General features: G+C 49.5%; 1 protein-coding gene across 3 annotated transcripts in view; it reads right to left on the reverse strand.

The window, feature by feature from the left end:
- The window catches only part of Rph3al (rabphilin 3A like (without C2 domains)), a 136,428-nt gene that overhangs the window by 30,604 nt on the left and 78,730 nt on the right, over positions 1 to 27,094 (reverse strand). For 2 of the 3 annotated variants that reach the window (XM_021176264.1, XM_029484107.1), the window contains exon 5: positions 18,677 to 18,763. The exons of the other annotated variant lie outside the window; for it this stretch is intronic. In XM_021176264.1, the coding sequence (XP_021031923.1) occupies positions 18,677 to 18,763 (87 nt within the window). The remainder of the gene's footprint in view (positions 1 to 18,676; positions 18,764 to 27,094) is intronic. 3 annotated transcript variants of the gene reach the window in all.

The raw sequence follows: 27,094 nt of genomic DNA on the forward strand, positions 1-27,094 counted from the left end.
AGACAGCAGGAACCACCTGGAGCCACCCCCCAAAACCTTCAGGATGAGAACTACATGAGCAGCAACCCCGTGTTTTCTCTTCCTTTAGTGTCTTCCACCCAGGTGCCAGACAAGAAGCCCATGTGAAGGCCTAAGGTCTGCTGGGAATACTCAAGCTAGCCAAACCACTGTGGCCAGCACCTCCCCTGGGCAGCCTGATGGCCCCATCCCTCACAATCTGTAAGGAATAAATCTATCTTTGCATGGCATCACTCAGGCACCTCTGTAAATTAGGACCTGGGTACAAGTCATTGAGCTTGGAAGATTAACAGCAGGTACGTGAGCAATGGGGAGGGAGGGATGGGAGAATCCACGGCCAAAGCTCCCAGGGCCAAGGTGGGGATACAAGATATGGAAGTGGGGGTGGGGAGGCAATATCACAGAAAATTACAAATGTAATTAAAGTGCTAAAAATATTAAAGTGATCAAAAATTAGGAGGCGAGAGAGGAAACAGAGCAGTCGAAGCCAGGCGACTCCTCACCCCTCACAGCGTGAGTCAAGATCGGGCATCTTGTGTTGATGAATCACAAGGAACATGACAAGACCCAGCACGTGAACACCAGCCAGCTACCGCGGGCTAGGTGAGGGAGGCCTGGTGGGCGGCTTCCTCTACTGGCTGACACTTGGCCAAACAATTGGAATTTTTTTTTCTCTCTCTCTCTCTTCTAAACCACATGCATTCCTCTGATTAAAGCGAAAGCATAACGGGCCTGTAATTGAATGTTGATGTTATTCAATCCTTGGGCTGCATGGCAGGTCACATGTGGGGAGCTGGAGTGTCTGGCCCAGAATACGGAATCTGGATGTGGCTTCAGGGAGAGAAGCTAATAGAGCAGGAGAGGGGAGGGATGCAGTAATTGAAATGGTTTTTTGTAAGCAGAACAAGATAGGAGAAGATGTGAACCCCTGGCACACTGCCGTTCCCATCCAGCCACCAGGAGCCAGGAACTTTGATAGAAGGAAGCACAGAGATGCCGGTGAGCTAAGCAGAGGCTAGAGGGAGGAGGAGCAAGGCCCGGGGCATCCCACAGCTGGAGAGGGCACACTATTCCTGAGGCTGCTGGGTAGTGTCTTCTGGCCAGGTTTCTGTGCTGATAAACTGAATATGAAAAGCCATAGGGAGGGGCTAAAGAGATGGCTCAGAAGTTAAGAGCAGATACCGCTCTTGCAGAGGACCAAGTTTTGGTTCTCAGGTGGCTCAAGACTGCCTGTAACTCCAGTTCCAAGGGATCCAACACCCATTAACCTCCTGGGACTCCTGCACACACATGGTATATATAAACTCACAGATGCACACACGATGCACACAAATAGAGAGAAACGAACCTTAAAAAGGCAAAGCTGCTCATGGTGAACCCGGCCCCTTCTCCCAACGAGGTGACCCAGAAGTTGTACTTGCCATCAACATGGGCGTTATGTCAGAACATGCCATGACCATTCACAAGTGACCGTGACCGCTCACCTGGGGATGGGGCTTCTGGAAGCACCCCAGGCACTCAGAGAAACCTGCCACAGAGATGGAACCACAGAGCACACACGGAGAACAACAAGGTGCGTTCCATGTCGTTCCTGTGTGCACCTGTCCAGAAAAGGCCGCAAGTCTGAGGAGACACTGAGCGTGCTCTACAATGCACCTGTGTCCCTGCTTCCACGTGCAAAATCTTGGGGCATCAGCATGGATGAGAACTAATTGCTGAGTATCAAGAGCACAAACAAAACAAGCAAAAAAAAAAAAAAAAGAGAAAAAAAGAGTGTCAAGTTGGGCCTGCTGCCATCTGGATTTGGATGCCCTTCAAGGACTCACGAGCTAAAAGGCTTGGTCTCCCAGCCCACAGTGCCATTAGGAAGTGGGGGGAGTTTTAAGAGGTGGGGCCTAGTAGGTGGTCTTCAGATCAGTAGGGTGAGCGGATAGTGGGTCTGCAGCCCCTTTCTCTCTCATTTTCTATCACTTCCTGCTCAGAGGCATAAAGGCAACAGGGCTGTCTGATCACAGCCTGAGATCACAATGGCGAGCCACTGCGAATCTTCCTTCCTCCCAGGGTGATCACAGCACCTATTTGTTATAGTAACGGGAAGCTGGCTACCATGGCGGCCCATGTGGGGGTGGGCTGATGGGAAGGACACATCTGTTTTCAGTTCTCTTCTGCTAGAAATCCTCTGTCACTCAAATCAGGCCAGGCCCCCCCAACCCCACAGTCCCAACAGCTGAATTACCTGCTGTCCCACGAGCCTTCAGGCTTGTTCAAGTCAGACAGAGACTCTGATTTCCTAAGGGGACACTGTGGGGTGGGTTTTAACAGAATTGCTCAGTTTTTTTTAAAGATTTTTTTTTTCAAGACAGGGTTTCTCTGTATAGCTCTGGCTGTTCTGGAACTCACTCTGTAGACCAGGCTGGTCTCTAATTGAACTCAGAAATCCGCCTGCCTCTGCCTCCCAAGTGCTGGGATTAAAGGTGTGCGCCACCACGCCTGGCTAAAGATGTATTTTAACTCACATATTCTGTATGTGTGCATGCCCGACTGCACATGCATGCATGTGGGCATGTGAGTGTAGGTGCTCCTGGAGGCCAGAAAGGGGTGTTGGATCCCCTAGAGATGACTGTGACTTGCCTGATGTGGGTGCTGGGAACTGAACTCAGGTCCTCTGTAAAAGTACAAAGTGCTTTTTTGTTTTGTTTTGGTTTTGGTTTTTCGAGACAGGGTTTCTCTATGTAGCCCTGGCTGTCCTGGAACTCACTCTGTAGACCAGGTTCAAAGTGCTTTTAATCATGGAACTATTTCTCTAGCCCCTCAGGATCTCCTTTTAAAAAATTAAAACCACACCTTCATTATTTATTTTATGTATCACAGGGTGTGCCACAGCTTGAGTGTGGAAGACAGAGGCCCAAATGCAAGAGTCAGTTCTTTCTTTATATGATGTGAGTTCCAGGGATGGAACTCAGATCATCGGGAGTAGTGTCAAGTACCTTTGCCAGCTGAGCCATCTTGTTGGATCTTGCTCAGGGCTTCTCCCCCCACCCCCACTCCGAGCAAGAGTATAAAGTCGGGCATGTGGCCTGGTGGCCGAATTTGGGACCACAGAACCACATGTGGAAGAGGTTGGATCTGCCCTTCTTAGGGTCTGTATGGCATCCTCTCTGTTCTTCACTCAGTGGGGCTGTGATTCCATCCGAGCAGAAGCCATGGACCAATCAGCAAGAGAAAAACACAGCTCAAATCTGGGGTAGCTCAGCTGGCCCAGGGATTCAAATAAAAGGCTCCAGAGCTAGAGGGTGGGGGAGGGGACTGTGGTGCCAGCAAACTCAGTGCTCAAAGAGAAAAAAAGGCAGGGTTCAGTTTACATCGCAGACATGAACAGAGCTACAAAATATAATAATATAAAAGAAATTACGTTTAAACAGTAGCTATAAAACAACGGGGAAACTTGAATCCAAAGATCCAGGCTGTATCAGTGAAAACTAAACAGCTACAAATAAAACGTCATTCCTCATGGTGATGGATTTTTCTATTATAATGTAAGTGATAAAACAAAATTGCTCTGAATATTCAAAAAGTTATACGTATATAATTTGTATCAATCAGTGAGTCAGTCAATCATCTATCTGCAACAACTAAGAAAATTAAAACCCTGTGGGTTTGCCATTTTTGCATACTTAATTGTCTTGCTTTTCTTTTTCATTTTTCTTTTCTTTTTTTTTTTTTTTAAAGACACTATCTCAATGGGGAATATGCCTTTAATCCCAGCACTAGGGAGGCAGAGGCAGGCAGATTTCTGAGTTTGAGAGTAGCCTGGTCTACATAATGAGTTCCAGGTCAGCCAGAGCTATACAGTGAGACCCTGTCTCAAAAAAAAAAAAAAAAGACAAGGCCTCATATGTAGCCCTGGCTGTCCATCCTGTTGTTGTGGGTGCTGGGAATTATCCACCCATAATAAACAAGGGGAGCTTGCCAATGTCACAAGCACCCTGTTGTTTTCTCTCCCACCTCCAGACTTGGGTCTGTGTGACTGTGTGCGTGTACACGTATGTATGGGTGCACTTGTGTTTGCAGATGTGCATGTGTGCATGGAGGTCAGAGGGCCAACCCCAGGTGTGATACCGTTCCCAGGGAACTGGCTGCCTTTCTTAAAACATTTATTGTGACAGCACACCTGTGGAGGTCAGAGGACAACTTGCAGGTGTCAGTTCTCTCCCTATACCATGTGGGTTTGGGGATTTGAACTTGAATGGGCAGACTTGGCAGCAAGTGCTTTTACGCGTTGAGCCATCTTGCTGGCTCTGGCCACCCTGTTTTGTTTTGTTTTGTTTTGTGAAACAGAGTTCCCCCACTGGCTGGCCAGTGAGCCCCAGGGATTCTCCTGTCTCTGCCTCTCCTGCCCTGGGATTATAAGTCATTCTACCCTGTTTGTTTTGCATGGGTCCTTATGTGCGCCAGGCAGGGACTCTCTCCCAGCCCTCCACCTTTAAGCTGCACTCTGTTGTAGCTTGTTTGTTTGGATAGAGTGAAGGTAGCCATCTTTTCTTGCTGCTTGCTTTCTTGCCTCTAGAGAGGGAGCAGTTGGTATTATTCAGATAGCATTTATCAACCACCTCTTGTGTGTTCAGACTGAGCTGGGCAGGGGGGTGGCAAAAACCAAGTGTTCTCGGAGACAGGCTGCTTCCCCCCTCCCAAGTGAGCCTTCCCTCCTGCGCAGGGTCCTCAGTGTTCCGGCACAAACTGGAGTCTGTACCCACGGGAGGGGTGTGGGAGAACCAGGGCCACTGGGCAGAGCTGTCAGCTCCCTTCCCCTGACTGGTTCCCTCCCTCCCTAGACAACTCAGTAGCTCTCAGCTTCCAAAAAGTGTCAGCTCCTGAGGTGTTAACCAGAGGCTGAGACCCCTCCCAGGGGCCATTAGCACATTTGCATTTTGAAGACTAACACTTTCTTTCTTTCCCTTTATTGGTGGTGCTGGGGATGAAGCTCTGTGTCTGAGGCAAGCCAGGCAAGGGCTCGACCACTGAGCCATCCTTTCCCTTCAGTCTGGAGGATAATAGTTTAAAACTCACTGTGTGCTTGCATGTGTTGTTGGTGAGTCAGGAAGAGAACTCACTCCACCATGCTGCTGCCTTCCCTGAACCCCAGTTCAGCCATCTGGGATGCAGGCTCTCCTGCCCCCTGGGTCTTCCTGATGGATAGCTATCTCTCTCTACTCAGGGCTCCTTACACTCTATGCCTGCTCTGCAAAGCCCCCAACTTCACTAGGACACTGGGAACTAAGGCAGACACTTCCCCCTCGCCCCCCCCCAAGGATGCTCTGCCCTCTGGGCCCTGAGTGCAGGAAGCTGAGCTCAGCACCCTGGAGCCCTGAATTCCCAGGGTCTGAGCAATCCTCCTCTTCAATTCAAGTGGGTTCTGAGCAACCAGAGCAGCCTGGGAGACTAGCAACTGCCAGCACAGTTGCTGAAGTGAGGGGGAAAAAATGCACTGTGAGGGTGCTGTCTGATTCAAACCCTGTGGCTGGATTATTTCAGAACCAGAGAGAAGGCTCGCTCCAGCTTCCATGAAGCAGCCTCTGGCGAGGGGCCGAGGGGCCGTTTCTATAACAATTATCCACCCATAATAAACAAGGGGAGCTTGCCAATGTCACAAGGTGGTAGCCTAAAAGGCTATACCCCTGCATTAGGGGTAGGCTTGCTGGACCTGACTCTAGCCCTATTTCTCTGTAGCCTTGTTGCCCATGCTGTCTGGAATGTGAGAAGGTCCTTGTAAGCCCCTCCCCTATGCAAGGACCATCTCCTCCCTCTGGCCCAGAGGCCTGTCTCCATGCTCCTTGGCTGTTCCCTACCAGCTCAGCAAACCCACAGGGATAAGACTCGCAGCGTCTCCTATACCATGGATTGGCAACACTTCGAAAATGCTTCCCCTTACTCTGAAACCATAAGCATCGTTAAATCTCTCTGAATCCGCTCTGACCTCCCCTCCCATTTCTGCCACAGGTCTCGGGGAGCATGCTCAGGTGGTGTTTGGCGGGGAAGCTGTGCTCTGGCCCCAGATGGAGTGGGCTGCACACAGGAAATGAATAGAGGCTGTGAGCAGAAAATTGCACAGGCCAATTATAGCAAGCCAGGTCTTCTCGGAGAAGCTTCTCAATCTTGATTCAATTCCCAGAACAACAAATATGCCAGTGTTTAAACACAGTCCCAGCCAAAGCGACACTACTGGCCCCTGGGTGGCCAAGCTCTCAAGTGGGGGAGGACCGGGGTCTTAAATGCTGGGACATGCTTCTCAACGGTGCGTGTGGTGAAAGCTTCATTTTCAATCTGTTTTGTTTCTTTTGGGAAAACCTCTAATTCTGAGGCCCCTCTATCTTCCTTACTCATTGTTCCCTCATTCTATTAGGTTATTTCTTCTTCTTTTTTTTTTAATCCCATTTTTTTTTTTCCTTAGAAGATCTTATAGACTTCTCTGGGTCACTAATTCAAGCTTCCTATTTTGTCTAACTTGGGGAATTTCAGGTTGTCTTTAGATGTGTACTGGTGACATCTAACATGCACGCAGAGTTTATTTTGTACACAGCACAATTCAGAACCATCTTCATATAAACTTGCCAAGTATTACTGGATTGAGGAAGCCCCTGGATGGGAGAGCAATACCAGGCATCCCAGGGTCACACCACAGCTCCCTGGTCCTGGTAGCGCCACCTTAGACTTGTCACCAAAGGCCCAGATCCTTCACCTAGTTGCAAAATGGGGACACTAATAATCACCTCTGAGCCTTGTGTCAACCCTGCAAGAAGAACGTAGCAAAGGCTGCTTTCCTGGGCCACAAGGACTTTTTGGCAGCCCTATGGGGTGTATGTTTCAAATTGTTTATTTAGGAAAGGAAATGGGGCGTCACTTCAGGGCTAGGCACCAACTAGGAAATCAATAAATACTTCCTAAAGCAAGGGTCTACCCTCAACTCCCTAGTCCCCATTTGTGAGACAGCTGGCCAGCAGGAGGGGCACAACTGTGCCAGCCAGCGGCATTTGGCATCTGAAAAACAAGCTGGAAGCTTGGATCACGTTTTATTCAAATTAGTGCAAGAGAGAGACCAAATTCAGACACTCCCTAGAGGTACAGGTATGACAAAGCCAAACCATGACCACACAGGCCTGACAGACAGAGTGGGAGGGACCAGAAGGGATGCACCATCAGGATGAAGTCACACCAGCCAGGAACGTAGGTACCATGTACCCTGGTGTAGTCAAGGTAAATCTCACAGATGATAGGGTCCCCAGTGATGTTCGCTCCTGAGTGTATTCCTAAGGGTGCACGGTGGACTGGGTCCAGGTTTACCACATCCTCGACAACACTGCTTGCTTTAATAACTTGAAGCACTCAGTAAATGACACAACTAATTGAAGACTTGTGGGCCAGAGACCCCCCTCCAGAAAGGACGATGCTGACCTACTGAGTGCTGAGGCTTTGGGGACCATGCTCTAGTATTTGCCTCAGGAGACCCCAGCACTACAAGGTCGGGAGCCTCAGGTCTGTGGACATGATATGTGACTAAGGATTTCCACTGTGTTGTTCTGGTCTTTGCTTAGATGCCTTTTAGCCTCCCCATTATACCTGCCTCAAGTCCATGCTGAAACCCAGCCTTCTGGAAAGGACCCAGTGACATTTGCCTTCCCTGTCACCTTAACTGGATTTGGAGTCCCCTAGGAGATGCAGCTGGGGATGTATCCACGAGAGTTTTCTAGGGAGGCTTAACTGAAAAGGAAGACCCATCCTAAATGCAAGCAGTGCTGTCCAAGTTGATAAAAATACTGGGTGCTACCAGAATTCTTTCGCTTCTTGACTACAGACATAGCGTGACCAGCCACCTCGAATTCTATCCACCTTGCCTCCTCCCTCCCCTGTTCCCCCCTCACCCCCCCATGCCAAGATGGACAGCGTACCTTCAAATGGTGAGACAAAATGACCCCCTTTACTTTGGGGAGTTGCTTTTGTAGTCACGGATATGACTACATTAAAAGTAAAATGGCACATACATTGGCCTGCCCAGTTATTTCTCAACTGTGGTAACAAAATCTACAACCATAACCAGTTTTAGCCTTACAGTTCAGCACTGTTAACTGCAAGCACACTGTTGCACCTCCACCCTCCATCCACAGGGCTCCAGTCACCTCCCAAACTGAAGCTCCGCCCCATGTCACGCCAATCAACCCCCCTTCCCTGCCTCACCCCCCCCTCCGCCCCCAGCACCGGTACCTGCCATCCCCCTCCCATCTCCCTGGATAGCTCTATCTCTCTTAAGAGCAATCCCCCAGTGTTTGTCCTGGTGTGACTGGGTTTCTGTCACCCAGCACCTAACCTCAAGGTTCATCCATGTGGTAGGCTGTGTGACAATGTCGTTCCCTCGGGAGGCCACATGAAGCGAGTGGTGTGTGTAGCGCATTTCACTTAGCCACTTGTCCTGTAGGCACTTGGGTGGTCTTCTCCTTCAGCCCCGGCGAACGCTACTGCCATGCATATGTGCGTGCAGTATCTGTGCGAGCCCCTGCTTTTAACCCTTGACATTTCAGCTAAATAAGTGGCTGCAAATACCCATCATCTAGAATGCTAGATAATGGGGTAGTTCTACAGAAATACCTGCCACACTCTTCTCTACAGCAGCCCCACTGTTCTGTATTTTTGTCAGCAGTGCACGGTGGACTGGGTCCAGGTTTACCACATCCTCAACAACACTGCTTGCTTTAGGACAGCCACCCTGATGGGCGTGACACGGTGACATCCTCTTCAGTTCTGCTCCCTCCACCTTGTTCTAGCTTCCTTTTCAGTATCCAACAGATGATGCCATTTGTGCTAGCTGGTTATGTCAACTTGACACAAGCTAGAGTCATCAAAGAAGAGGGAGTCTCAACTGAGAAAATGCCTCCATAAAGATCAGACTTTAGGCAAACTTGTAGGGCATTTTCTTAGTGATTGATGAGGGAGGGCCCAACCCATTATGGGTGGTACCATTCCTGGGCTGGAGGTCCTGTAAGCTATAAGATAGCAGGCTAACAAGCCATGTGAAGCAAGCCAGTAAGCAGCATCCCTCCATGGCCTCTGTATCAGCTCCTGCCTCCAGGTTCCTGACCTGCTTGAGTTCCTATCCTGACTTCCTTTGATGATAAACAGTGATTTGGAAGCGTAAGCCACAGAAACCCTTTCCCGTCAGCTTGCTTGGTCATGGTGTTCCATTACAGCAATAGCAGCCCCTGACAACCTTCTTCCTTCCTTCCTAGCTTGCTCACGCTGTACTGTAAGTTTCTCACCTGTGCTAAATGAGAGCTCAGGAAAGGGACATTTGGATGCTTTGCTCATTACTGTTTTCTAAGAGCCTGAAACAGTATAGGCACATAGGAAATACCCAAGGGAGTTAGGAAGGAAGGAAGGAGCAAATGAATGAATGAATGAATGGCTACAAGGCGGTCTTGTTAGAGTGCATTTTGGAAGAAGACACAGCTAGCTTTAACTCCTGGCTCCATTAATCACTCCTTTGGGCAAGTGACCTTTCTTTGAGCCTCAGCTATTCCTTCTGTCATGGGGACAAAATCCTGAGTCCCTTGCTGGGCTTCTGTGAGGAAGATGGATGTGACCAACATCTATTGTCATTATTAGCCTTTCTGGTGTGTGTGTGTGTGTGTGTGTGTGTGTATGTGTGTGTGTCTGTGTGTGTGTGTGTATGTGTGTATGTGTGTGTGTGTGTGTACAGTTACCACAGAGGACTATGTTGGGGTTGTGGTGAAGTTTTTCCCTTTGGGATCTGTTGGCATCTCAGGGTAAAACTTCCTATTGCGGGGGCTCAGACTGGCACTTCAAACAAGTGACAGGAAGGTGGGAGTGGGTCAGTCTGTCTTCGAGGATGCTACTGGTGGGGGCGTCCAGATAGGCAAACTGCTCTGGGACCTGGTGGGTGCCAGGAGCCTCCTCCTGCTGCCACTTGTGCCTGTGTAGGAGGCCAGGAGATAGCTGCGACCGGGGGCTGTTTGACAGAGCCGCGGCAGCGTGGGAGGTGACCAACAACACACTGAGGAAGTGTGGCCACCCAGGTCCCCCAGGAATGTCGCTACAGCAGCTGAGAGCAAGCCAGGGACAGATGGTAGGGTACTCAGGCAGCCACCTGTCCCCACAAAGCCACCCACTCCTCAGTGCACTCATGGGCCTGTGAAAGGGGCCCTCAGGCAAAGCTGTTTGCAGCAAGAATCCAAACTGCAAGCGATGGAGACATTCAGCATGGTGAGGCAGATGGCAGCCTGCAGTGACACAGGCTGCCAGCCAGGGAGGCAGGTGCTGAGGTGCTGGGCCCAGCAGTCACAGGCAATTGGATGGGGATGGGAGTGGGGGGCTGTCCCGGACTCTCCCGTTCATCTTCAGGCTGTGAAGCCCAGGTGAGGGACAGCTCTGCCGGTGGATGACCCTATTGGAGTACCACTCACCTTCAGTCTGGGTGGGCTTAAACAAAAGGCACTTTCCTATCTTCACTTTCCCTATTCTGTGGAGAGTGAGTGAGGGGAAGTGGGTATACCCCAGCTTCAGTGGGCCCATGGGCCCCTAGTCAGGATCTCTAGTGATAAGACTGGGAAGCAGATAGGCATGTTTCGGGCAAGAGGCTATGAAATGGTCAGAGCAGGCACTTCTCTTTGCCAATTCCCCTTTGGATCAAAAAGCATTTCTTAAACACCTTTCTGTGCAAACCGCTGCGGGAAGCCGCAGTACTGTCAGCGGGTGCAGGCTCTGCCTGGGTCTAATCAGGATTGTGTGTGTGAAAGCACAGGAGACTGCCAGGGTAAAGAAGAGCGCTCTAATTGTATTAATCAGCTTTCAATTACTTACAAATTGCTGTTCTCCCCTTCTTAGCTCATCCCCTTGGATAACAAAGCCTGCAGCTTTACCTTCTACCTTTTAGAGGCTGGGGGAATGGTTCCAAGAATGCAGGGGGATCTAGATTCTAATTAACCTTTCCACTGATTGCAGGACAGCTTTGGGTGAATCATGGCTTTTGGTTTTTTTGCTTTTGCTTTTTAATGGATGGGGAAGAAAGGCTACACAGTAAATGAATTTTTTCAGTTTGCTACCTTTAGTGTCAAGTTTAGAGCCTCCAGTGGGGTCTCCTCCAACCCCAAGTGACATACCGATGGAGACCTGTGAGAGGTGGAACTGAAGACCGCAAGCAGGGATGAGGCTGTAGCCAGGCCTGCCTGCCCAACATGTGATGGAAGGGATTAAGTGTGTGATGTCACACTCAGGCCTGGCCTAGCAGAGTGGTCTGTGGCACATAGAGCTATCCTTTGTCTTTCATCCCTGCTACCATCCTCAAGAGATGAGATTCTCAGACACAGCCGGGCTGGCAATGTAAATTGCATCTGGGATTTACCTCAGTCGGGCTCCCACCCAGGGGAGCAGAGCCAGAGGGTGCAGAGGAGATGGCACAAAGAGGGGCTAATGTCCTTAAGGCCTGACCCCTTTCTAATGGCCACAGAGAATCACAGGCGCTGCTTCTGAGACGTAGAATGACACAGGTAAAAGTTCCTAGCAGAGAAGGGGATGTGAGAAGTTTTCTTCCTACTGTTTCCAGGTCAACCTTGGTCTACTGGGCTCTATGCATCAGAAGACTAATGACCAGGGGAACCTTGAACCTGGGAAAACTGCCGTAGACGCGGGCAGGGTAGGGACAATTCTAGAGACACCAACTCACAGCAAAGGAACAGAGACCCTGAAATCACCAATGGGAGAAAAAGGACTAGAGGGAGATTGCAGGGGAGAGCGTCCACAGCAGGGAAATAGAGACAGGCAGGACAAACACATATGCATGCATTGACATGCTCGGTTTCAGAATCACAACATTGAATTAGAGCAGCCAGCTCAGAAAGTGAAGGCAGGACGCTGCACTCAAAGGCAGATGTGTCCTGACCACACGCTTGACTTAGGTACTGGCTAGTTCCTATCAGTTCTATTATGACCCTTCAGGCACACATGGCTGTAGAAATTGTTTTTGAGATGGAATCTTGCTATGCTCAAGAAAGGCTTTAGCTTCTAGACTTAAGCGCCTGAGTGGCTATGGTATGGGTGCATGCCGTTGTGACCATCTTTCTTCATAGATGTCAAGATTCCCAGAATTGTTTTTATCTTGAACTATGCATTGAGTACGGGTATGCACACACAGCACAAGTGCCTGCAAATGCTAGAGACGTCAGAATCCCCAGGAGCCTGGGTTACAAAAGGTTGTGAACTGGGATGCAGAGATGCTTGGCAGTTAAGAGCACTGTCTGCTCTTCCAGAGGACCTGGGGTCAACTCCCAGCACCCAGAAATGGCAGCTCACAACTGTAACTCAAAGATCTGACATTCTTGCACAGACATACATCCAGGCAAAACACTAATGCATATTAAATAAAAATGATTTTGAACTGCCCATCCTGGGTCTGGGAATTGAACTTGGGTTCTCTGCAAAAGTAGCCCCCACATACTCTTAACCAATGAGCCATCTTTCCAGCCCTAGTGTATCTCTGTTTTAATGTGTGTATCCATGTATGTATGTATGTATGTATGTATGTATGCATGCATGCATGCATGCATGTATATTTGTTTGCAGTGTGGGCATTGAACCCAGGACTTAGAATGGGCTGTTATTAAGTGTCTATCACTTGAGCTACATCTCCAGCCTCAAGACTCTTTCCCTTTTGGCTGTTCATGCACTTGTACTGATATAAAAACTAGCAAAGTACTTAAATCAGATATTAAAAAGAAAAATCAGTATCATGGGTGAAAAGCTTTAAGGTTTTCCAGGATGGAGGGAAACATGAGTTGAAAGAAGTGGTGGGCATAAGGCAGGAACCAAACATGCAACAGAGACTCCTTCCTGGGTCAGATATCCAAATACGAAAGTGCTCATGCACGTGTGTGTAGGTGTGTGTGTGTGTGTGTGTGTGTGTGAGTATGCATGTGTGTGAGACTACGAATGCACAAAGAGGTCAGAGGTCAACATTAGATGTCTTCATCTATTGTTCTCCACCCTTTTTTTTCCTTTTTTTGTTGTTGTTTTAATTAACCAATCAGATTTATGTATCTATAACAGCTCAATTTACAAGATGCCAATACAATAATTTCAGAGTCAATTGATAATGATAGAAGCTTTATCCCAATATTTCTAACCTTGTGAAATCATAACTACTTGTCTCTGGAAAACGCCACGTGGGTACATGTCCGCAGGCATCTTGCCTCTCCTCCTCTGAGACGCTCTCCCCTTCTCTCTCCACCTTGTTTTTTAAAAAGAGTCTCTCCTTGAACCTGGAGCTCACTGACTGCCGAGCCAGCTGACCAGTGAGCTCTAGGAATCCTTTTCCCTGCCCCAGCACTGGAGCTAAGGCAGCAACAGGCCAAGCTTCTCACATGCATGCTAGGGATCTGAACTCGGGCCCTGAACTCGGGCCCTGAACTCGGGCCCTCGAGCTTGTGCAGCAATCTTATTAGCCACTGAGCTGTCCCCCAGTTCTGCCAGATAAAAACTTTAATTGCCAAATACAGTAAAGCTTCAACCGGCTTTTGAAGCAGAATGACCGCACTGCCTGCAGCAGCCTTCTCCTGTCCAGCTTGGAGACTACTTCACGACATACACTGAATCTCATCCCGTTTCCTCTTCCTATGCATGGGACAGCCACACTCAGCTTGCCACACTCTGTCCATCCTTGGACTGTATGCCTCTACCTCCCTTCCTGAGTGCATCCCACAAGCCATTAAGTGCACAAGGGCTTGGTCTTTTTTAGTTTCTTTAAATCTTCACACTCTTCAGAGTCTGTCCACTTGTTATCATGGAGACCAGCTTGCCAGAGCATGGGGGACTGGAGACCTGGGAGGGATGGCTGGGCTATACAGCCAGTTAGTTACATGCAAAACCCAAGTGCTTGGGAGGCTGAGGCAGGACAATCTCAAGTGATGGTTGAAACTGATTAGAAGTACCAACTAGGAGATAATAATATTAAAAAAAATCTATGTAGAATGAACAAGGTAACCACTGTGGCCACCTTTGGGGCCTGCCAGCTTACTGACTAGGGTTTAGCTGGACTTTATAGATGACTAATAATACTTTAACAATACCTTTCACTTAGATCCGTTTCCACTTGGCCTGTACTTTCCCCTGCTTTTTCAGTGTGGCTTCTGTCTTTTCCCTACTAATAGTCAAGTCTAGAGAGCCATGCCCCAGCTGTGTAGAGCCCTCTCATCCCTTGGGCCATCTCTCTGGGCCTAGGAATCCACTGTGATCTGTAGTCTACACTGCAGGCAGGGTCCTGGGTAGTGGTGGACTCTTGGCTTCCCATGCAGTAAGGCTGGAGATCTATCCCACGCTGTGACAGCATGTAGGCAAAGGGCAACACACAGTTACTAGCTCGAGAAAAACACGGGAACCATTCACGGGTGGAGGCAGCAGGATCAGATGCCCCAGGTTATCCTTAATTCCAGCCATGTGGAGTATTTGAATCTAGCCTGGGCTACATGAGATACTGCCTCAAAACACCCAACCCAGAAATCAAACCAAACCAAAACTCACATACCTTAAATTGGAGGGGCAGCTACTTGACAGAATCTCTACAGAGCTTCTGATTACACTGTGAAATAACTTAGAATAGAATGTTAATTTAAAACACAGTTTCAATAGACTAGAGGGGAAAACAAACAGACAAAAACAGGGAGAAGATTAGAAGTAATATCCCAAATGTTAGTGGTAGCTGTTCCTAGAGAGTTGGGATACAACTTTCTATGTGTTTCTTTATACGCCTCGACTGTCAGTATCCCGTAATTACCCAATGACTTGCTATTTTAAAACAGTAAAATGTATTTTTTTTTTTTGAGACAGGGCTTCATAAAGCCTAGTCTGGCCTTCAATTCTGATCCCCCTGCCTCCACTTCTCAAGTGCTGGGATCACAGGTGTGTGCCACCATAGCTAGTGCATGGCCTGGGTTGTGTGTGTATGTGTATGTGTGTATGTGCGTATGTGTGTGTGTATATATGGTTTGTGTATACACACATGAAAACTTGTAAGGCTACTAAGATAGCTTGGACACCCTGAGCAATATTAAAAACAGAGAACAAACCACTCCTGTAGCCTACAATTCATATACCACAGCAGCCAGAATATCCCTTAAAGGAGGTCAGAACACGTCACTCTGAAATAATCAAGATCCTCCAAGACTCACCGTTGTTCTGACTACAGCAGCCCAAGTCTCTGCAATGGTGGAAAAAGCTACCACAGTCTGACCTCCCTCTGCATCTTTAACCTCCTCTCTTCAATCTTGACCCAGCTCCTGGCCCCTTGGTCTCCCCACTCAACACACATCCACCCTCAGGGCCTTTGCACACAAGCATCTCCCGACACTCTGCAACACTTCCCCTCCATGGCCGCAGAGTATTCCTCAGTTCTTCGCTCAAATGTCATTTTATCAGTGGTCCCCTCCCTGGCCACTGTAGTGAATCGGAGCCACTGTTCCCAGCATCTCTTTCCCCGTTTCCTTGGACACCCTTAGTCTGAAACGTCTCAGATGGATCACATTATCCCCATCTGAGGTCACAAGATATACCTTCCTGTGTTTATGGCTCCCTCACACTGCCCCACCCCCCATCCACTTTTTCAGTATAAGAGCTGTCTAACCTGGCCCATAGAAGATGTTTAATAAATATACACCAAATGCCCAAACAAATGAGTGGATTAGGTTGTAAACTCAAAATCTGACAGCCTGAGATTCACATTGCCACTCACTGCGTCAGACAGACAGTAACACCGAGCTGCTCACTCTAGGACATTCTGCCCACATTCGACCCACTTGAGAGAAATGACTTGCAATTACAGCCAGGGCTGATGGAAGCTAGCCAGGAGGAGATGAGTGCCCGGGGGGCAGGGGGGAGGTAGCGGCACAAGAGTGTCCATCAGCAACCCAAGTTCTTCTGTCACGATCTGCTCTCCGACGTGAGACACAACTCCAAATTCCCCTCAGAATCTCCAAATCAGCTATGCTCAGTGCTTAAAACATGGCACATTAAATGTCCTTTCTCCCTCACTATCTCTCTGTTATGATTAGATATTTCTTGAAGAGAAAAAAAAAGGCATTAGGAAACCAGTTGCCCTGCCCCCACTCCCTGCCCAAGCAGACAACAGACTCCAGCATATGGGCGTGGCACCCACAGATGGTGAACCGCGTTCATGTTCAGGACCCTGTCTGAGTGCAGCAAGCGGCCAGCCTTGCAATCGCTGCCTGGAGCCACAGAGGGGGACCTTTTTGATCTTGCTAAGCTTTATCGGCTCCTAAAGATTCAAGGACAAGTTGATAGCATAAAGCACAGCCTTGCATTCTTTGCCTTAGGAAAGATAAGAAAATTCATCTGAAGCTATTTCAGACTTTTCTGGAAATGGGACACTCTAGAGATTAGAATGGGCTGGTAGAGGCCCTCCCTAAGTCCCGGAGCTCCCGACTTTTAAGGCGTGTGCTGATCCCGGTGGTGGGATCTTCCTTTCTTCCATCCACTTTCTTTCCTTTTTCTTTCCCTTGACCTCTAGCATCCCGGTTCACGTGTGAGCGGTATTTCATCCTGAGAAGTTCTTCATCAGACGATGTAGAAAAATGTCCTCCTTGCTTATATCTGAGTGCTCTTGCTCCCTCTCTCTGTCTCTGTCCCTCTGTCTCTCTGTCTCCCTCTCCAAGGTCTCACCATTTGCTGGCTGTCCTGGTCTGTCTTTAAATCTGTCTGGCCTCAAACTCACCGAGCAGCCTGCCTCTGCCTCCCAGTGCTGGGACTAAAGGGGTGTGCCACCACCACCCAGCTACTTATCTGTACCTTAAAAGGGGTCCCTTGGTGACAAGAGAGACCTCAGCTAAAGAGTGGGCTGTAAGGAAGGGACAGCCTCTAACACTTATGTAGTGTGAGGCGGTCGTACGCTTGCCACCCCCCAACCTCCCACCTAGTCTATGAAGGGCCATCATTATTACCGTGTGGGGACAAGGGCCCTCCAGGCAGGTCTAAATGACACTTCAAGGCCTTGCCTCTGTCATCTAAATGACACACAGCAATGACAGATGGAAATATTTTAAAAACAACATGTAAGCTTGACTGCACTCAAAACCAAGATGTATACTTCAGTAGATCAGAGGTTCAAACTACTTACTCTTAAAATACACACACACACACACACACACACACACACACACACCACACCACACATACCACACCACACACACCAAAACACACACACACCCCCACACCACATTACACACACCACACAAAGCTTGCTAGGTGGTCTAGGTTAGCCTCCACCTTGCTATCCTCTTGCCTCTTCCTGAGTGTTAGGATCACAGGTGTGTGTCAATGTGCCTAGCTACTTAACTATTTTGAGCATCCAAATGCGCTACCGGTGGAGCTCAGTGCCCAGCAGTAGGTGGAGACAGCTGGGAGATTAGTCTTTCTATATATGAGAACTTAAAGCATCCCACAGGAGGTAGAGGACCACAGACTAGTCTAGACCAGACAGCCAAATCACTAAAAACTGAAACTAGAGAGAGGGTTTCTCACCTGGGAGAGGGGGGTGCACACAGCAGGACCTGGTCCCAAGGCAGGAACATGTGAGAGAGAGAGTGTGTGTTTGAGGGGAGTGAACAGCTGCACACACAGCAGGACTGGGGTGTGTTCCCAGGCTCGCCACACACCCAGGATGCCTGGCCCTGCCCTGAGGAACTCAGGGATCCAGTGAAAGGAATTCCCAAAGAACCAGTGAGTGCAACAGAGGATGGCCTGGGGGAGTTTTAAAATATAAGATGCCCAGGAGGAAGATGGGATGGGATGGGATGGGATGGGATGAAATTTTCCAGAATAGAAAGCATTGTATGAAAAACACATGAGAAATACCAGGCAGAATAACTAAAAGCAAGGCTGTCTCTGTAAGCTAATGGCTCCCTCTGTCCTGCTGCTCCTGTTGCCTACCCTGGCTCCCCTGATGCTGCCTGCCTTGGCCTGCTTGGTGTAAGGAGAAGCAGTTCTAGGCTCTGTCCACAAATCTGCTGCCATCCCACAGGCTTTATCAACCCCCAAGATTGAGTTATTTCCCCCAGAAAGGGGCCAAACTGGACCCACAGAACATTGGCACTAGGAAGGACTCTGGGTGGCAGCATCATGGCAGGCTCTGTCTTCACTTGGTTGTCAGCCCACCTCCTTCACCCTTAGCTCAGTATACACAGGTTATCTAGCCTTAGGTGTTTCCCCATGAGGCGTAAGGAGGGGTGACACCCACCAGAGGGAGACGTCAAAGGGGAAATGGATGAGCAGAGGTAAGCAGTTTGTTGTAGTGTCACATGCTCAGAGGACACTTAACTCAGGGGTTATTATTACTCACGGGGAGGCTACCCATGGAAACCACAGGCCCCTAAAGCGCAAAACCAGAGCTTACTCTACAGAGCTCACCTCTATACCAGCAAGGGACCGGAAGGCCGGGAGGTTTTCTTTCTACCCTATTTCCCTGGGGTAGTCCTCCTTGTGACCTTCCCTCCGGAGAAGTTCCTGTCAGCACCCAATGCTAGTGGACCTGGCTCCACCCTGGTCCATCCACCCTGCCCCACCCAAGCCCAAGCCACTTCAGGATCCCTACCTCTCTCTGCTCACTGCAGATCTTACACAGCCACAGGGGCCGCTTCTGGCCGGGGGAAGCCTCGATCCCACACTTGGTGCAGACTTTCTACGAGAGAGAGGAGACACATGAGTGCCAGTATTTCGGTTGCTTTCTCCTAGGCTGCAGAGGCAGGGCAGTGAGCCACAAGAGCTACTTTGGCACCTTCTAAGAGGACAGTTTCTGTTTTGAGTTAAGGACAGGGCTCCCGGAGGTTCCTAGGAACCTTTGGATGGCTTTGCAATCTAGTTGCATGGATCTCCATGTTACAGATTGCACATCCCATAATTCTGTCCTGTAAGGATCACATCAAAATCAGCTAACGGGGGAAAAATATCAGCTAGTCAGCTCCATAGCACCAGCATGTTCAGCAGCAAAGAACTGGAAATCACCCAAATGCCTAATACCTGGGGAGAATCCAAGCCAACATCAAAGACGCTGCCTTCCAGCAGAGGACTGCTGGCTACCTGCAGATGTGGGCGGAAAATGCGATCCTCTCCCAAAGAAAGTATACACTTGCTTAGGAGCAGGCCAGAAACACTCCCACACGTGCCTGACAGGTTAGGAGCCATGGAGAGACACATGAACGGCTGCCTAAGCTCGTGCTTGGTACCACATTTCTCAAGCAAGGATTCCAGGACCTTATCAGTAAGGTGGTAAGCCCCCAGCACAGGTCGGGAATGAACTGTGTGGAGAGACCTGAGACCTTACCCAGGGTCTGAGGCAAGGGAGAACTGGTTAAGCAATGATTCTGTTGCACCCCCACCCCCCTTTCCCTTCCAGACATAAATAGCCAGATCACGGACTCCAGTGTTTCTCCTCCTACTCAATTGTTTAAGTTCTTAACATCTAAACAGATATTTTGCTTTCCCTAGAGGCACAGCAACAAGCAATGGCAAGAAAGGCCAGGATAAACACTGGGAAGCAGAGGTGGATTTGTTGGGGCTGAGACTGGTTCTCAGCCTACCAGGGGCATGTGATTGAAAAATGGTGGCTTTTCCTGAGGGGTTTACAGAAGCTCCTGTCCCTACAGGGACCAAGGGAAGGATGGATCTGTTATTTGGCCTTTGCTGCAGACTGCCAACTGAGCAAGAGACACATCTCTCCGTGGAGAGAGAAATGTCACCAACTTGGCTTTCCCAGGCGTGTATCACCAGCCTGGTTGGGCGGCCAAGCCTGTGCTCTGCAGGAATGGCGGGAGCCGGCACACTCAGAAGGGAAGCAATGATGCGTGTGTGTGGGCAGGGGTTGGCCACCATCCAAAGTCACTTCTCTGGTTTTCTAAACAAAGTGGAATCTGCTCTAAGGCCCTGTTTCTTGGAGCTGGCAGCAAGGTCCCTTCTCAGGTTCCAGGCAGCACAGGGGGTTCCTTACTGGAAAGTCCTAGCTAGGTTCTCGGTGTTTGTGGCCAAGCACGTAAGGGAGTGTCCTCTCAGAGCTGCCCATTGCTCCTTGGAGATGTTCCCTGGGAGTGCTCTCAGTTCTCTGGGCCTTTTGAAGGAAGAGGCAGCTACCAAACTGTTAGCCCTGCCTTGGGACCGTTTACAGGTAGGGCATAGTAAGCCTCCCCAGAAATTGGCAGCTCATCTCCTAGACTATAGGCCACCCACCACCTCTGGTGTAGGCCTCAGAGAGGCCAGAGGTTCCTACTGCCTTTTTTACATTTTGCCCTGTAACACAGAGCACTCTGCTCCCCCAAGGCTGTTGAATGAGACCCTGCTCTTGAAAATCAAGTGTGATGAAAATACCAGTGGCCACCATTTATGGAGCAATCATGTGTGCCAGGTACAGTGACCCCAGCAACAGTGTGTGGAGGAGGTGGGTGATGTGTGTGACGTGATCTCTGTGAAAACATGGAGCAATTGAGACTCCGAGATCCTGCAGACTGCTCAGCTTGAGAGTCACCAAATGGGGTCACCTTCCAGAGTTCAGCAGAACAATTGAGCCGTTTCCCCAGGTGCCCCATGCTACCCACAGCAACAGAGGGCTGGTTCTGTTCCGGCAGGGACCTAGGACATGACTGAAGGCTCTAAGTAGCTGGCCAGTGACACAGCACAGACTGATTCTGAGAGCAGGGTCCCCTGAGGATGGGGGTATAGCTGGGACACACTTACACATGCCCCAACACTGATTCTTGGCCAGTCTGGTTCTATCCTGAGTTCTCTCTCAGCCTAGCAGCCTCCACTAGCACCCTGCAAAACACCCAGCAGCCCAATGGTCACTGTCCCTAGGGGAAGGGAATAGTGCAGCATCAGGCCCTATCTAGGTTGGATCAGTTCGATATGATGAAAAGACCATAGTTCTTGACTAAAGCTACAGGAACTGATTTTCATAGTGCTGGAGGCCTGAAAGGCCAACGGATGGCAGCCTTCTAGAATATTCCCGTGTGACAGATGACAGAGCTCTGGCCACTTCCTCTTCTTATGAAGTTTCCGGTCACATTGTATGGGCCCAACCCTGTGACTGCTTCTAACTCAAGTCACTTTCCAAAGACCATACCTCCAAGTATCCTATTGGGTGTGGGCATCAGAATATAGGTTTAGGGGACACAAATATTTGGTCCATAGTGGCTTCCCACCATGGGTCTCTCTCTGCTGTTGCATTGGTGAGGACCCTTGGTATTTCTGGGAGTCATCTATGCTCCATCCTATACCACCCAGCCACCAACTTGATGTCCATGTAACCCTGATCCTGGTTCCTGCAGTCAGTGAGCCATGATGCTGGGACATAAGCTTTGATTGGGGCAAACTGGGGTAAACCCTTGGATGGGAGGGACTACCTGATCCGGTCCAAACCTCAGATGTTCTTATGTCTAAGATGAGTTCACCATTCATCCTTTTGAAGATTAACTTGAGATTCACATGAAAAGCAAGCAGTATATAAAAGGCACTCAGCCGACGCCCGGCACTGTTTTATTAGCGGCACCTGTTGCATCCTGCTCTAAAAGCCTATGCGAGTCTCCTCAAGCTCCGCATCATTTGGTGGAGTATCTAGCAGTCATGGATGATAATGTAAAGGGAGATTAGGGACCAGAGAAGAGGCTCAGTGATAGAATATTTGCTCAGCAAAATTTGCCCATCCTTGTGCCCACCGAGTATGCGATGCCCTTAGAACAGAGCACAGGTCGTTGGATGCCACACATGGACAGGCAGGGCCAGGTAGCACTGTGAACCTGATGATGAGTTATGGCTTCCCCAGGAGTCACCATGCCAAAGGTGAGGGTGGTTTAGCTGCACCAATCAGTGTGTGTGTCGGGGTGGGGTGGGGCTTTAAGTGAGATAAAAAAAAAAAGCCATTTTAACACTTCTTTACTGTGTGTGGAGGTCAGAGGAGAACTTTACCTTCCACGATGTGGGTTCCAGGGACTGAACTCAAGGTCACCAGGCTTGCAGCAAGCACCTTTACTGACTGAGCCATCTCACTGGCCCCTAAATTGGGGTTTGAGAGGGTGGGGTTTGCATGTCCTAGTAAATCATCGGATGGTTGGTGGCGTCCATGCTGTGGGGCCAGGCGGGGGAGGGGGAAATAGGGAAAACTTGGACAGATGTGGCATGCAGTCCCCCTCCATGGCGAGGCTGAAGACGGTAGATGTGCTCCAGCCCGGTGTAGGGGGAGGAAAGAGGGGCAGATGGCCCATCCGTGCTGGGGTATGGGATCCCTGCTTCTCCACAGCAGAGAACTCAGTGCTGCCTGCTCCCTAGGTTCAAACCAGAACTGTGGGTAGGCAGGTGGAGATAAAGCCACTCCCATCCTCCTTCAGGTAGAAAGGGCGACAGTGAGCACCATCTTGGTGTTTGTCTCCCTGACTCTTTGCCTTTTAGAGTTTTCGGTAGGGCATCAGAAAGGTGGCAGGATGTGACACTCCCACCCATGTGTGCACAACCCTATTGCCCTACCAAACTACAGCCACCACTGACGAAGCTACAGTGAGTCGCAGGCACCACCCGGCCATATTCACAAGCTTGGAGCACGCCTAGCTGTCAGGGAGCCGGGTATTCTCCAGAGCCTGGGGCTACGGAAAGATAAGATGCTCCACTTCAAATAGTACAGAATTGCTGCTCTATTAAATCTCAGATCAAGAGGGAAATAATGAGACATTTCCATCTTCCTTTATGAGTTTGGTCTTTGTTTTCGGATTTCCAATACAGAAAATTAAGCAGCCAGTATTTAAAAGGAAGAACGAGGGAAAGGTTGTGCATGAAAGAGCAAGCCGGCCTCTCCACCTGGCAAGAAGACCTTAGGCCTGGGGGAAGCCATTGGCTTCCCACGGGTAGTATGGCCTTCTGCAGTGGGATGCTGGCTTCTGGGGTCCCCGCTGCCCATGTACCTGGCAGCCTGAAAATACATCTGAGCACTAACAAAGTCACACGAAGCCTCCAGGCTGTGTGCCTTGTGTCGCTATTCTTAACCCATTCGTTTATCCCTTTGCAGATGTGAGGTCCAGCCCCGAGAACCCAGGAAAGGAGCCAGACAGTAGCACACGGGCCAGATGCAGATTGTGCCCTTCAGAAGCAGCCTTGGACTTGCACTTCTTCTAAGCTCTACTTTTTCTCCCTCTACGTCAGTGGCAACAGATAACCTGTGCCCTGTTGTGGGGAACGAGGAAGGTTATTCCCACAATGTATGATGGAGCCCTTTGCCAGCACATCTTCCTCAGTAAATAACATAAGTTCCTTTAGTACTGCCCCAACCCAGCAGGCATCCTGATCCTACCTCCTTACTCCCCAACCCCCAACTCAATAATTCCTCCATAGGAACTCTAAGCCACAGTCACCACCATGCCTTAGTCTATACCATGGGCCCCACAGCCTGTGTCCCTTGTACAGCCAGACCCCCAATTGGTTCATGACATACAGCCTCCTGAACTCCAAGAGATGCCATTGCTCTTACATCTGCCAGCTTAAGAGACTTCAGAAACCTCCCGTTGCATCTGGATGAAGACCACCCCGTTTTGCACAGTGAAGGGTGCTCAGGATGGACCCCCTCACCCCCACTGGCCTCTGTTCTTCCCTGTCTCCTGCTCCGCAGCCTTGCTTTCTCCACCTCCACAGTTCAGCCACATTGGATTTCCACTGGAGCCCAGTCCTTGCTCTGTCTCTGTCCCAGGATCCCACTGTGCTGTAGCCTTACTGGGACGCATCTGACCACGGGGTCTTCCTCACTGGCCTAGATGTCCTTTAGACTCGAGGCAGAAGTGCCACTTCTTTAAGGCAGGCTTCTCTTGCCTTACCCAGTAGCCACTTCAATTGCAGGCACTTGCCTCTTCTTCCCGACTGTCCAGGTTATGTTTTGGTCCTCTGATGCATGTGAAGGACCACGGCCACTGTCCCCACCAGGCTGTCAGCAGGGCAGAGGCCATGTCTGTTGTTGCCCGCTTTCCTCTTCTTGGTGCCCATTATGATTATCAGCAGAAACCATAAAGGAAGAAAGGGGAGCCCTGTCTAGTACTATAACCAAAAAAGGTGAGACGTGTTCCCCTTGGAATGTGTCCAAGTGCTGGGAGGTAACACACAGACACACACTTAGCAGCATGAGCCTGGTCCATGCCAAGTGGTTCTGATGAGTGGGATGGTGGGACGGAGGTTAGACTGCAGAGAGGCATACACAGTGCATAGTGTGGGGTCCCCAGAGGAGTTCGTACTACTGGCTTGGGGAGGTGCTTATTCTTAAGGAATGAAGCACGGGGCCAGCAGGGCAGGCCTCAGAAATGACATAAAACATCCTTTGATAAAGGCAGGCAGCAGAGATGTCCATCTTACCCTCACATGAGCACCCCTGGGGTACATCCTGTAGGCTGTCTGTGTATGGAATACCTCTTTTAAGGCTGGATCTAGTGTCCCCCAAAATGTCCTTGTAACACCTACTTCAGTTATGCTGCTCAGGAAGCCAAGGCCACATGTCCCCTACCCAGACCACAGCCAAGAGCCCGAGAGCCTGACAAAAAGCCCCCAAGGGGCAGGCAATGGAGTTCGATTGGCAGAGCCTTGGATTCCATCCCGCACTGCATAATCCAGGGGGAGTGGACCACTCTGGTAATTCAGCTCTCGGCAAACAGAGGCAGGGAACTGGGGACTTAGGAGAATCTTCAGCTACATGGTAAGGCGACTCAGGCCACACAAGACTGGGTCTCACAAATAAATGTATAAATTAAAAGACTCTTAAAGCCAGGGAGATCAAAACCCAGGTGCCTTTGCCTAACTCCCCACGAGTTCTCCATGGGCTCCCCCGCCACACCAATCCCACCTCACTCTGCAGGACACTCACCTAGCTGCTTCAGAAGTTGCTTCAAGTGAGGATCTCGAGGGGGCTTAAAGGAAAAGGCACAGTCGTGAGAGCAGGCCTGCCATCTCTCAGGACAACCATCTGGGGCAAATGGCCACCTACACCTGGAAAAACCCTGGGGCTTCTCAGGACTGTCATTCACCACCTGGAGATTCAAGCTCACAGCACTTTGTCAACCCAAGAGGGGAGGTCACCTTCAGAGACTCTCTACACCAGCAGGCCCCAGCAACCTAAACTGTGCTACATCAGGGGTGGGACCAGTAGCTATGTACTTATTCATTTTTTTAGAGATAAGATCTTGCTTGGTTGCCTAAGCTGTACCCAAATCTATGTCAGCCTCAAGAGCAGCTGAGACTACAGGTACAAACTACTTAGAATAGTTATTGAAAAGTATTTTGTGCTTCCATATACAATTAATAGTACACGTAGGCATGTTTTAGGCTAAGGCGACCTAAGAGCTATACAGTCTCAGCACCCACATGGTGGGAAGAGAGAAACAATCCTGACAAGCTGTTCTCTGACACTCTCCTCCCCCATGTTGTGGTACAAGTATCCACCCACCTGTACAAGCACCCCAACACACGATGCTACAAAACGGGTCACACTCATCTCCTAAAAGGTCCAATGCATTGAAGCTGATGGGTGAGACTTTCTCCATAGGAGCTACGCTGCAGGTGACACCGATAGAGGGGCTGTCTGTCCTCCGCAATGAAGCAGGGAAATGCAGAGGCTACACAGCACGGTCTCAGCACACGCACAGGCCTATGAGGCAGGACCCCCGAGTGTCTGCTTATCCCACACGCTGGGCCTGAGGCTTGGAAGCAAAGCCATGGCAAAATCACATCATGCTGTGAGGAAAAAGCTATACCAGCAATAAAAATGATGACGACGTAAATGGAAAAGGTGACAAAAATACCGGCGAAGCTGTACAGGTAACAAGAGGGGGGATGGACACAATGCATATAAAAGCAATAGCTCTTAAACAGTCTGCGTAGTCTGAAGTCGGCAAGCTACCGTATAAATATGTATGTGCACGCAATGGATTCAGAGGTCTCTCTACACATGGAGGATTTCTGGGAAGGTAGCAGCCAAAATGTAAATCAAATACTGCTAAGTCAAAACCTACTTTATTTTACATTGAGGGAGTAGGGGTGTGTGTGTCTGTGTGTGTGTGTGTGTGTGTCTGTGTGTCTGTGTCTGTGTGTGACTGTGTGTCTCTGTGTCTGTGTATGCATGTGAACCACCCAACATGTGTGGAGGTCAGAGGACAACTTGTGGGAGTCAGTTCTTTCCTTCTACCATGTGGATTCTATGACTCACATGGCATGATCATCATCATCAGGCATGATGGTATCATCATATCATCATATCATCAGGTATGATGGTAAGTGCCTTTATCTACTGAGCCATTTTGCTGGTCCTCAAAATCTGTTTTAAATAAATAAGCAGTAAGGGCTGGGGCTACAGCCAAGTGCAGAGCACTTGCCCAGCATGTGTGATGCCCTGAGTTCAGTCCCTAGCACCAGAAGAAGCAGAATTCCTCTCCTTTACTCCCTCCTCCCTTCTCCCTCCCTCCTTTCATTCTGTGCTGGGGATAGAGCCCAGGATCTCATGGATGCTGTAGCGGTAAGTGCTGTATCACCGAGTGGCAGCCCTGACCCCAGAATCCCTATTTAAAGAAGTCTACGCTGAACACGTTGGGAAAGATCTGGATTTTACTGGATTAGATCTGGACTTCTGCAGGCCAGGTGAAACTGACAGCACATGGCAGTGGGACACTGGTTTACAGATCAACTGGGTGGGATGAGGAGTCACTGGGTCACCAAACCCACTGACCGCAGGCTCAGCCTTGCTTGATCCCTAAGACATTACCAGCTGTGCCTGCAGCTGGGCCACCTGCCCTATTAGGCAGAGGAACTGAGAACAGTCTTGTTGCCATAGATTCAGTACTGGGACCCCAGGCTCCACTGCCAAGCAAATTAATACATACAGTTCAGATATTGATGTACGTGTTGTAAATATTTAAACAGTTTATGTGGTGCTAATACTGTACCAGGCACCAAAGGCACTGCTTTATGGAGACAAATCTCGGTGAAGTAGGGATTTGGGGTTCTGTCT

This window comes from Mus caroli, chromosome 11 (genome assembly GCF_900094665.2).
Source record: "Mus caroli chromosome 11, CAROLI_EIJ_v1.1, whole genome shotgun sequence".
NCBI lineage: Eukaryota > Metazoa > Chordata > Mammalia > Rodentia > Muridae > Mus > Mus caroli.